The sequence below is a fragment of the Grampus griseus genome (assembly GCF_964374135.1).
Source record: "Grampus griseus genome assembly, chromosome: 16".
Classification (NCBI taxonomy): Eukaryota; Metazoa; Chordata; class Mammalia; order Artiodactyla; family Delphinidae; genus Grampus; species Grampus griseus.
In genome coordinates this window covers 53,306,062-53,318,586 of record NC_139010.1, presented here as the reverse complement: position 1 = coordinate 53,318,586, position 12,525 = coordinate 53,306,062, and the positions used below count along the sequence as shown (strand labels likewise).

The 12,525-nt window shown below is 45.5% G+C and overlaps 1 protein-coding gene across 3 annotated transcripts in view; it reads left to right on the top strand.

Moving 5' to 3' along the window:
* The window catches only part of MYOF (myoferlin), a 154,727-nt gene that overhangs the window by 43,828 nt on the left and 98,374 nt on the right, over positions 1–12,525 (top strand). Inside the window, exons 1-3 of one of the 3 annotated variants that reach the window (XM_082673870.1) lie at positions 8,408–8,510; positions 10,678–10,841; positions 11,485–11,613. In XM_082673870.1, the coding sequence (XP_082529996.1) occupies positions 10,755–10,841; positions 11,485–11,613 (216 nt within the window). In that variant the 5' untranslated portion in view covers positions 8,408–8,510; positions 10,678–10,754. Of the gene's footprint in view, positions 1–8,407; positions 8,511–10,674; positions 10,842–11,484; positions 11,614–12,525 lie in introns of those variants that run through there. The other 2 variants (XM_082673869.1, XM_082673868.1) reach the window with 2 other exon arrangements.

The following is a 12,525-nucleotide window of genomic DNA, read 5'->3' as shown; positions in this document are numbered from 1 at the left end:
AGGTTACAGATGGGCAAGACTTTTGGGAGGACACTATTCAGCCCTGTATACTGGTAGATAAAAGACAGTTCCATTATGTTTATTCCATTTCAAGAGCCAAAATGTTAAATGGGCCCTTTTGAGGTACCCCTTGAGCCGGGCCTTTAGGAAAAAAATAGCACTGAGGTTCATTCAAGTAGAAAGAGTAAACTTATAGTTCACAGTGAACTGGCATCACACAACTTCTTAGTATTTATGGGGTACAGAAATTGGTTGCTGGGTTTCCTTACCCATTGCTCAGTGCTGCAGTGAGGGTGGTAATTCTTTAAAATACAGCTCCTCCCCTCCAGGAACTTGCAGTCCAGGTTTGGAGACAAGACTTTTTTTTTTCTGAAGGTGTAACGTTATGGATAAGAGCAAGGGCTTTGGGGTCACACTAGCCTAGGTTAGATGCTATGTCTATTGTTAATTAGCTGTGTGACCTTGGGTAAGTCACTAAACTTGTCTGAATCTCAGTTACTCTACTGTAAGGTGGGGGAGAACAGTAGCACATCATGAAGTGGTTGCAAGGATTAAATGAGATAATGCATAGAAAGCACTTAGCCCAGTGCCTGGCATAGAGTACGTTCTACCTTAATGTGGTCTTTATTATTATTATTATCACAAAAACAATTCTGGGTAGCTGTAGTTATGAGCTCAGTTGAGTGCCACAGTCTGTATGAACATTCAGATTGTTTCCTCTAAAAAGCAGAGTTATTAGAAAAGAATGATCTGCTTTGGCTCAGAGTCACGTTGAGATGACTAAATGCTTTTTTGTTAAATATCTTAAAAAAGGGGGGTGGGTTGTGTCCTAATGGACCAGGAAGACTTTGAGAATAAGCAGTTTATCAAGCTGTTGGGAGTATAGGGGGAGGTCCCATCTCCTGAGAAGGACCCTTGTAAGCCCAAGCTCAGAAAACACGCCATTTCCCCAGAGCAACAACTGCTTCCTTAGAAATGAGAAAAGCACTAACTCTTGAAATTTTAAACCCACTGGGGAGAAAACCCTTGCCATCCAGGCTCCCTTTGCCCAAGGCTCCTCTCCTCACCTCTTGGGTTGTCTGGGCAGCACAAGTCAAGCTCCAGCAGTGCTTGTGGACTGAGTCCCCCATCCTCTTAGGAAGCTAGCTGGTTTCCAGCAGGTTCCAATGGCAGGTGGCCAAGGTCTGCCTCAGAAGTTCTTTTTAATACCTGATACTGCTGGACGGAGATAGGAAATGAGCCAGAACTTGGGTTCCTTTTATTTGGATTTCAAAGAACATTAGCAGGTGCTGGCCTGCAAATGAGCTGTGTCCGCAGGGCAATTTTATGTTTAAGTGTGAAATGACAGAGTGAAATTTATTTATTTGAAAAAGGAACAGGTTTCTTTGATCTGGAGGTGCCATCTTTGTTCTATGAGATTAACATTCACCACAGCTGGTGGTAAATAATTTCATAATCTGGCTAAAAGAAACTTAAAAAAATCTTTTAATGTCCTAGATTATCTGGATTTTTTTTAAACTTTTTTTTATTTGGCTGCATAGGGTCTTAGTTACAGCACGTGAGATCTTTCGTTGCAGTGCGTGGGCTCCAGAGCTCACGGGCTGAGTAGTTGCGGCATGCAGGCTCTCTAGTTGTCCCGCAGCAAGTGGGATCTTAGTTCCCCGACCAGGGATCTAACCTGCGTCCCCTGCATTGGAAGGCGGATTCTTAACCACTGGACCACCAGGGAAGTCCCTATCTGGATGTTTTAAGATAAAACTTTTTTTGTCTTAATGTGAAATTCAACTAAGCAAAGATATCTTTGAGTACTTAGTACAACTCCATGTTAGGGAAGACACTAAGGAAAAAAACCCAACACCTTACAGTCTTGGGGGAAATAAGAGCAATAAACATGAGACAGAAATAACAGCAAGGCAGCCACACCTCCTGCCATCACAGACCTTAACATAAACAGAACATCTGTCCAAGAAACTGGTTTTTTTCACTTTCCTTAAATTGACTCTTTAAAAATCTTTACCTTTTTGTATAAAAGTAACGAGTCCACTCCCTCTAATTTAAATATCAATAGATCTTTTCAAATTTTAAAACATGAACTCATTGGGGGTGTTTTTTGAGTTCAAAAGCATATCTGCTTATAAAAATATAAACATCACAGGGAATATAAGACACAGGAACATACAAATCTCTCGTAGTCCCAACCTACGATAACCACTATTCACCACGACTGATATTGATTTTAAAGGTTACCATCCACATAGTGGGATCTGCAAAGAAGAAATTTGAAATGTTAATGATAGAACACAAAAGTGAAGATTTTCAGGAAAATTCACCTCTGCAAGTTGAAGAAACTAATTATGACCGTAGACCACGGGAATTGAATACTTCAGAGGTTCGTGGGTTTTTGCTTTTTGATTTTTTAAGACTCTTTTTTAAGAGAAGTTTTAGGTTTACCACAGAATTGAGAAGAATATACAGAGATTTCCCGAATGCCCTCTGCCCCCACGTACGCATTGCCTTCCCCATTATCAATGTCACTCACCAGAATGGTGTATTTTTTTTTTTTTTTTTACAAAGGATGAACTTGCATGGACGCATCGTAATCACCCAAAGTCCATCGTTTACCTTAGAGTTCACGTTTGGTGTTTTACGTTCTACAGGTGTGGACAAATGTATAATGGTCTATATCTATCATCATAATATCATACAGAATATTTTAACTGCCCTAAAAATCATCTGTGCTCTGCATATTCGTCGTCTTCCCGCACACACCCCCAACCTTTGGTAACCACTGATCTTTTTATTGTCTCCATAGTTTTGCCTTTTCCAGAGTATCACAGAATTGGAATTATACAGCATGCAGTCTTTTCAGATTGGCTTCTTTCACTTAGTAATGTGCATTTAAGGTTCCTCCATGTCTTTTCATGACTTGATAGCTCTTTTTCAGTGCTGTATAATACTCCATTGTCTGGATGTACCGCAGTTTAGTTATCCATTCACCTACTGAAGGATATCTTGGTTGCTTCCAAGTTTGGCAATTATGAGTAAAGCTGCTATAAGTTTCCATGTGCAGGTTATCCATGTGCAGGTTTTTGTATGGACCTAAGTTTTCAACTCCTTTGGATAAATGCCAGGGAGCATGATTGCTGGGTGATAGGGTAAGAGTATGTGTAGTTTGTAAGAAACCACCAAACTGCCTTCTGAAGTGGCTGTACCAGTTTACATTCCCACCAGCCATGGATGAGAGTTCCTGTTGCACCAGCATTTGGTGTTGACCGTTCTAATAGCTGTGTAGTGGTATCTCATTGTTTTAATTTGCATTTTCATGATGACATATGATGTGGAACATCTTTTCCTATGCTTATTTGCTAACTGCATATCTTTGGTGAGGTTTCTGTTAAGGTCTTTGGCCCATTTTTTACAGGTTGTTTGTTTTCTTATTGTTGATTTTTTTTAAAAATTAACTTATTTTTTGGCTACGTTGGGTCTTTGTTGCTGCGTGCGGGCTTTCTCTAGTTGTGGCGAGCGGGGGCTACTCTTCATTGCGGTGTGCAGGCTTCTCATTTGCGGTGGCTTCTCGTTGCGGAGCATGGGCTCTAGGCGCATGGGCTTCAGTAGTTGTGGTACGCAGGCTCAGTAGTTGTGGCTCATGGGCTCTAGAGTGCAGGCTCGGTAGTTGTGGCACATGGGCTTAGTTGCTCTGCGGCATGTGGGATCTTCCCAGACCAGGGCTCGAACCTGTATCGCCTGCATTGGAAGGTGGATTCCTAACCACTGCACCTCCAGGGAAGTCCCTATTGCTGAGTTCTAAGATTAAGAGTTGTTTGTATATTTTGGATAACAGTCCTTTATCACATGTGTCTTTTGCAAATGTTTCCTCCACTTCTTGGCTCGTTTTCTAATTCTCTTGATATTGTATTTCACAGAGCAGAAGTTTTTAGTTTTAATGAAGGCCAGCTTATCAGTGATTGCTTTCATGGATCAGGTCTTTGGTTTGTATCTAAGGGGTTCCCTTTTAAGGAATGCTTTCCTGAAGCTCTTATTTCGAAATGACAAAGGTTGAAGAGCCTGGGGCATAGGTGGCTTAACTGAAAGTGTGTGGTGTCAGAAGGTCTGCTTTTCATTGCCTGCCTCTGAGACTTTCCCCATGACAGAGGGGTGGACTGACTCAGGCCACTGGCTTGACCTTCTGAAAACCTGTTACTTTGCCAACTTGATTTGCCAGATGTCATTTAACTTGACTGGAGCCTACATCCCCATGACCAGAATAAACTACTTTTAAAATCTCACATCTATTTTTGAAGAACAATCTGTTAAAAGTATACATTGTTCAATGCTAGAAGTGCAAAAAAAAAAAAAAAAAAAAAAACGAAAAACATTCATAGCCAGAGTTGGCCACTTCAAATTCATTTCATTCCATGAACACCAGAGTCACTTTGCTTGAAGTTAAATTCAATCTGGTTCAGAAAACATTTACTGATACCTGTCTGTAGAGCATACAGAGGTGAGAAAGGTATTGTTTGCCACCAGGAGCTTGTGTTTCAGTAGAAAGGTAAGATATAAACATGAATAACTATAGGTCAGAGCTGAATCTAATAAATTCCTCAAGGGAAGACTAAGCTAATTATTATGTGGGAAACAATTTCTTAGAGAAAGTGCTTTTTCAGCTGTGTATTTCAGCTGTGTATCCTTACTGCCTAGTACGGCACTTGGAAAACCACAATGTCCAATAAATTCATGGTTGATTGAATGATGGATGAGCAATAGATACGGTTTAAATTTTTGTTCAAGAGGGGCATTTTGGTGAACACTAGTGTATAGGCCAAAGTGACTGATTCATTCAGAGGAGTAATAAAAGGGAAGCATGTTCCTGAGGGCCGGGAGTGCCAGACTGAGACATTTGTCCTTGATGAGCAGACCTTGAGGATCCATGGGAAGTTTTCTGAACAAGGCACTGTCTTGTTCAGAGCTGCCCTGGAATGTGATCAGTGTGTTAGAACATCATTGCAGGCACTGTTTCCACGATTAGGTCTCTAATTGGCTTTGTCCAGCAAACTGATTGTATTAGGCCATTCCCCCCCCCCCGACCCCAGGATATTTAGGAAAGTCAAAGTGATGATAATAAACAAATGGTTCTTAAATTTTAGAGACATAGTAAAATCATCGGGGGAAATCTTTAAATGTGCAGATTTCCAGCACCTATCTCCAGAGGGTCTAATTTAGCTGATCTGAAGGGGAACCCCCCAATCTGTATGGTTAACAGGAGCTTCCAGGAGATCCTGATGAAGGCTGATTATGGAGCTCACTTTGAGAAGCCATGGAGCTGAGCATTTTACCTGGTTAACATTATCTTGTCCTGATCCAGGCAGAGCTCTTTGGGCAGCATTTCCTAGCTTGGCTCACAGCCTCCATCAGTCAAAGGTAGATGCTGCCAGAATTTCCCTGCCAGCCTGTGTTTGCATCACTGTTTGGTTACAGGCACTTTTACGGTACCTTTGCTTTGATCAATGTATTGGAACTGTTCCAGAAGATTCTCAGGGCCCATATAGTGCCATTTACCCAAAAATCAGAGTGAAAGGTCATGAATTGCTTATGGTTGAATGCAGATACTTATTTATATAACTTTTAGCATGTTAGAAACCCAGCAAAGTTATTATTCAACATTCCAGCTAAATCAGCATATTATCTCCAAAATGTCTTCATGCTTAGAAACTTACTCTCTCGTGTTCTGCTTTGTACTTTTTAACTTCCACTGATGATACCATACCAGCCTTCTCCTGACTTTGCAATGACCTTTGGCCCAAGGTAATTAAATTCTGCCTTAACCAGTACGACCATTTAACAAGACCTCGTCATGAGAAGTAAAATTAATATCACAGGCAGAGACTGGCATTCTAGGACTCTGGAAAAACAGGGTTGCTGTGGGGAAATAGTAAATATTGACCAAAAAAAAGCAAAAATATTCATAAAGAAAGGGGTCTCCATGGAAGAGGATTAGGTGGGATCGTGGCCCAGTTAGTGTTTAGGTGGAAAAGATGAGAGGCTTGGGAAGTGTTTGGATACAGAAGCCTGCTGGCTAGGGTAGTCCTGGCCACCCTGATTGCCTATTTTCTCTGTGAAATAAGAAAGAAGGTCGGTAGCTGATGGTGAGAAGGATAGAGAGAATGTTGGAAGCTTTCAAGGTGCAAAACAGGTGGGAGTTCAGAAAGGTGAAGGGATTTGACCTTGTTGGCTAATCAATGGCCATTTCAAACCAGGATTTAGGAGAACTTGGACATAGGTACTTTGGAAACATGGTAGGATAGCTGGGCAATCCTGTGGGTCCACTGAAGGTTTGAGATCATGAAATTAAAGTGACACTAGTCAGTAAGGTGTGTGTTCAAGTTCAGTTACCTTTGTGAATGAGTGTAGTAAGTGGAGAGTCAAATGAACCAGGTGAGTATGATGAAGTGAGGGGAAGGGAGGGATTGAGGGGCACTTAGAGGAGCGATTGCAGTGTTAGATCCCAGAATCTAACAGCTTAGGAGAAAAGGACATGAAGTGGGGGGCAGGGGATGTGATGTGGTCCATAGATTGGGGCAGCCTATGTGACTGCACACTGTGGACTGGAGTCATAGAAAGAACAAACTGGAAAGATACAAAAGATGGCCACTGGAGTCCTGTCTACACAGAAACTCGGAATGTGAACTTTTTTGAGAATAGGGTCTTTGCAGATGTAATCTGTTAAATGAGGTCATACTGGATTAGGGCAGGCCCTAAATCCAATGACCGGTGTCCTTATGAGAATAGGTGAGAACCCACAGACACACAGGGGAGGAGGCCATGTGACAACAGAGACAGAGGTTAGAGTGATGCAGCCATGAGCCAAGGCACACCAAGGATTGCCAGGAGCCACCAGCTACTAAGAGGCAAGGAAGTCATTTTCTCTAGAGGCTTCCAAGGGAGCATGGCCCTGCCAACATCTTGATTTTGGAATTCTGGGTTTTGGAACTGTCAGAGAAGAAATTTTTTTTTTTTTTTTTTGGTGGTACGCGGGCCTCTCACTGCTGTGGCCTCTCCTGTTGCGGAGCAGAGGCTCCGGACGCGCAGGCTCAGCGGCCACGGCTCACGGGCCCAGCCGCTCCACGGCATGTGGGATCCTCCCGGACCGGAGTTCGAACCCGCGTCCCCTGCATCGGCAGGCGGACTCTCAACCACTGCGCCACCAGGGGAGCCCAAATTTTGGTTGTTTTAAGTCACCCAGTTTGTGCTACTTTGTTACAACAGCCCTAGGAAGCAAATACAACCAGCAACTTCCTATTCAGTCAGCAGTTCCTAACTTACTGTTGCCTTTTGTGGTCATGAAACACTCATACTTTGTAGATCCTCTTGGCTGTGTTCCAGGGCATGCCTGGGTCTCAATATGGGGCGGGGCACGCCAGTTCAGTGGCTAAAGTTGGGTAATTTCACAACTTGTGCAGTAGGGTGTGTTCGGCAGTGCCCTAAGGGCCCTGGTCATTCTTTGTGGAACACTTAGGGTGTTAGCATTGTTTAATTCTGTGTGGCTTCCTGCCACATAAAGGGGCGATTTCCTGCTCAGACAGCCTTTTGCTGCTACGTAGAGATGCAGGTGGTAGACAGGAGTTGGTGTGGTTTCCCTCTGATCCATCCCTTCAGCCTGAAGTCTGACAGTAGAAGGTTTCCAGAAGAAATTGGCTCTTTGTTACCTGCAGTCTGTTTCTGGAACATCCATCAGGAGCTTAAAGAGGATTTGTTCAGAGTCCAGCACCACAAAGGGCTACGATTTACCCCTTCTTTTGCCATAAACAACCACCAACCCCAAGTGGAACAGTCCACAGCAGGGAGGAAATCTCACTTGGGCCCCAGGTGGTCCAAGAAAGTTCATGTTAGTTGTTGGAAGAGCCTTAAAGTCATGTGGCCCAGCCATTGCCCAGTCTGGAACAGGTTTGCACAGGGGAGCCTGACTGTCCGTGCTTCCCTGAGGCTGGTGCCAGGGTTGGGAAGAGTGCCCCCGCCCCCCGGCATCTGGGTGCCCTCTCCCGCGAGCCTTGCGGGAGCTTTGCCAAACTACTGGAGAACTCTAGAAGGCTCAGGCAGGGGTCAGGATGTCCTCGTTCGTTTGTTTCCTCGATCCACATTCATCAAGCCCCTGCTATGTACTAGAAGGGTGCGTGTCAGGCACAGGGCAGGTACAAAGAAGAAAAGGGCAAGCCCCCAGCTTCTGAAGAGTAGATGGTAGTGGGGAGGCGCACAGGTTAATAACAGGTACAAGACTGGTGAGGACTGGACAGAACAATGTGTGGTAGACACGAGAGGCGGGACTCACTCTATCCGGTGGGGGTGGTGGGGACAGACCAAGACAGTATTTCATCTGGAACTTGAGGGAGGTGAGGAAGCTGCCTGGTAGAGAAGAGGAAGGACATTCTGAGAGCTTGGATCCGGGCCCCAGGCAAACCCTTCTTTTGAAGCCTCTTAAAGAATAGGGAAGAGGAGGCCCGGGTTATCACGCAGAGGTAGCTATTCTCCGCTTGTGGCTTCTGTGGGGTTTCCTGGTGTCATGACAAAGATGTTGAGGAACTAGGAGCACAGCATCACCTTCACCTGCAGCCTGGTTCTAGATCCAGTCTTAAACCAGTGAGGGAGGGCAGGGATGTGGTCTTGGTTTTAGCTCAGCTCCTAATAACCTAACAAGTTGCTTCAGCTTTCTGGACCTCAGTTTTCCTACCTATAAAATGGGGTGAGGGGCAGATTAGATGAGGATCTTTAAGGTCCCTTCTAGTCTAAATTCTGTAGGTCTGTGACTCCTTGAAAGACTGAAGTGTGGCTCCAGAGAATGTTGGGTCAAGAGAACCAGAGGGCTGAGGAACAGAGCGGGAACGCACACTTGATGAATTGGAGACAAAGGGGGGGGCCTCGAAACACCCTGAAAGTATTTAGTCAGAGCGCCAGCAGGAGAGCTGCACAGTTCAGAGAAGTATGCGTGGACCCTAGTGTCCAATGCCGTGGAAGGTGAAGCATGAGGATTCAGAAAAGGGCCCTGAGCTTGGCAAGAAGAGGTTCGCGGTTGCCCTTTGCAGAACAAGTGCCGGGCTTAGATGGGATGAGAATGAATGGAGGGGTGGTGAGGGGGAAGTTTCCTCCTGGACTAAACTCTGAGGCAGTACACTGGGGGGACCTTTTACTTCCTTGTGGTTGCCCCTTTCTTACTCTAGGCCCTGTCCCCCGTGCTGCTCACTTGCTGCCCCCCACCCCCTCCCCTTAACTGCTCGCTAGGAAGTGAAACTTCCTGACTTCTCAACAAAACAAAAAAAAAAGAAAAAGGAAGAAAAGATTAATTCGCTGGGTTGTGCTGTGCCAGGCACAGTATTAAAGGCCTTGCATATAGATTAATTTTATTTTTACAATAATCTAGTGGTAAATACTATTATTTCCCCCTTTTTACAAATGAGGAAACTGAAACAGAAATTAAGAGACTTACTCAGACTCACATAGCTCAAAACTGGGATTCCAACCCCAACAGCACGACTCCAAAGCCCAAGCTTTAAGAGCCGAGCTACACGGCGATTTGATGGAACTAATTCATACTGTGATGTGAGTGACTGGCCGATGCCTCCATATTGAAATTGTCTCCTACGTGATTTTGTGTTGTAAAGGAGGAGATTCAAGATCCAAAGGTAGGGAGTGCAAATGCTGGTATTTTTTAGACAAGGTAGTTAGTTGGTCTTTTAGTCTCTCTTAAATTATATTGTACAGATTACCAGGAGTTCAAACTTTTTGTCTATTAAGAAAAAAATAACTGAAGTTTGTCATTGAGTTTTAAAGAGTTTGTGAATAATAAAAAGGGGAGATATAGAAGGCAGAGTTGATTTTTGTTATTTTAGGAGAGAAAGATCTGTGTATATCTGAAGGCAGAGGGGTGGTCCCTATGGGGAAGGAGCCACTGGAGGTACTTGAAAGGGGGGACATTTAAGGGGTCCCCAAAGAATCAGCAGGGAGTGGGATCTCAGGCATGGGGAGGGGGTTCACTTGAAACACATTTTCCCCCTGAGGGTGAAGAGAAGCTAGGGGACAGATGTGTATGGAAGTGACAGACCAGGAGGGTGAAGAGAGTGCGTGATGACCAGCTTGGTCTCCATGGCAAGAAGCTGGGGGTGAGTTTCTCATCTGCCATGAGGGTGGAGAGGGCATTTGCGAATCAGGAGGCTCAGGCAGAAAGGAGACCGTACAAAACCTCGTGAGTAAAGATCTAGAGGAAAGATCTGTAGCGGGAAGGGTGGAGTTGAAGTATTCCCTGCAAGGCTTCAACGTTCCCCGGCATTTCCCCACCTTGCCGTCCTACTGCAGGAAGGCCCCTGACCTCAGGCAGGGTTCCCAGGTTAGAAGTGAGTGATTCCTGGCTGGGTCCATTCGCACCATCTCCTCGCTCTCCCCATGGCCTCTGACGTTCCCCTGTCACCTTGAAGACAGCCTGAATGAGTGCTCTGATGCACATGGACACATTTTCCTAAAGAAGCAGTATCTGAGTCACAACTCCTCCCAAGTCAGTGTCACCAAGAGGTGTCTCCTTCACCTGCTGCCTCAGGAACACGGAAAACCCTCTTGGGTCCAGGAAGCCAGAGTGTTCACATGCATGCAGGGTGAGGGCCATCTCTGACTGATCCCTTTTTGGTGTTTTAGGAGAAGAAGAGGAGGGTGGCGGTGATGAGGACGGGTTGGACAGTACGGTCAGGGGCCCAGGGCCCAGGGGGCCGGGACGGATGGTGTCGGAAGCTCACCTTGCCCGGAGGCTCACGAAAGGGAAGAACAGCCGGTGGATGCTGTCCAACAAGCCACAGGACTTCCAGGTAGGAACAGCCCAAGGGGCCGTATTCCTGTTGTACCAACACTGTTGTCCAGCTTCTGGCAATTGTGGTGTTGCCGGAAGAGCTTCTGCCTGTGGGCAGTGGCTCAACTAATAAAAAGAGATGTCAGGGCACAAACCCAATAAGAAGAGCTCCCCGTCTTGCTTCTGCAAGCAGCAGTAGATGTAGTCGATCCACATGAGGCTCTTCAGAGAAATAAAATCCCCTTCGGTGGTAGGAAAGAGCTAATCAAAGAATAGAGTCACAGGTATTGTGTTTTTCACAGCTCTGGCGACTTCCTTGGGAGACAGCCATGGATTGAGTTGGTACCTCTCAGGGCTCAGGAAGACCAAGTAGGAGGCTGGGGTCTGAGCAGCAGCCTCTGTCGTGTCCTGTGCTTTCCTGGGCCAGCTCTGGACTATTGCAACCCCACTACTGATCTTGGTTTTTGCAGCCCAACCCCAGTTCCCATCATGAGAATGAGCGCAGGTGGCTGCCCCCAGTCTGCAAGCACAGGACATTGCAAGGCTGCGCTGGCCTGGTTTCAGCGGTCCTGACAGTTGAATGAGCTGAGGCCACACCTGAGGATTCTCTTACATGCCGTGCTGGGAAAGGCTCAGTGACGACTCCTCTCCTGTGCTTGTAGATCCGTGTCTGGGTGATCGAGGGCCGGCAGTTAAGTGGCAACAACATCAAGCCTGTGGTCAAAGTCCACATCTGTGGCCAGACCCACCGAACAAGAATCAAGAGAGGGAACAATCCGTTTTTTGATGAGGTAAACAGGTGAATGCATGTCCTGCTCTGTGAGTCTGTTTTATTTATATGCACCTTCCCGGCTTCCACCCACCTCTCCCCAGTTCCCTGTGGGAGGGGAACACCTGTGCACACACAGTACAAAGTTCCGGTGTTAAACGTTCTGCTCTAAGAACCACTGGGTCTTGAAATCAAGTGGCCTGCTTTGCCGCTGGTTCTCAGAGCTGCCAGTGTCTTTCCGCTGGTTTTGCAACAACTTCTGGAGGGAGACCTTTCTAATGGGTCCTCGCAACCCTTACGATGGAGCACACAAAGCACTTACACCTGCCTTTGCTCTTTTTAATTAGCAGATGTCTCTGAGGGGTGACTCCATGTAACTAAGTAACCTGATTTTCAAAGGTGTCAAAACCTACTTGACTATAAAAATAATATAGGTTAAAAAAAGCAATTATGAGCAAAAAGGGTTTTTTCCTCCATACTGAGGTTATAGCCTGTTCTGTTGACCTCTTCTGCAACACTCCTCAAAAATACTGAATACCTTGACAGTTGTCTTCAATGCCACAAAACTCCACGTTTAGGACTCTGAAGAGAAATGATAAGTTTGGGGAATTTTTTGGAGTCCAGCCTTACTCTGCTGAGGAGATGCATTTCTGAGGTTCCTTGGGTCTCATGCTCTGGTCTCTGAGGTCAGGCCCTTGGTACCACAGGTCCTCTTAGTTCCCTACAGCTTGTAATCCCAGCTCTGGCTCTGGTGTTGGTTTTTTTCTGACCTCTATTCACAAAAGGAACCGGTTTCTTCCATGTGGTGCTCCTGTTTCTTTCTCTTTGTTCAACCTGGACCCCAGCTTTTCAAAGGCCCGTCTTATTCTCACCTCTAACTTCTTAGATGAATTGCAGGCAACAGCAGGCAGCTAGGTAGTGTCAAAGCTAACAC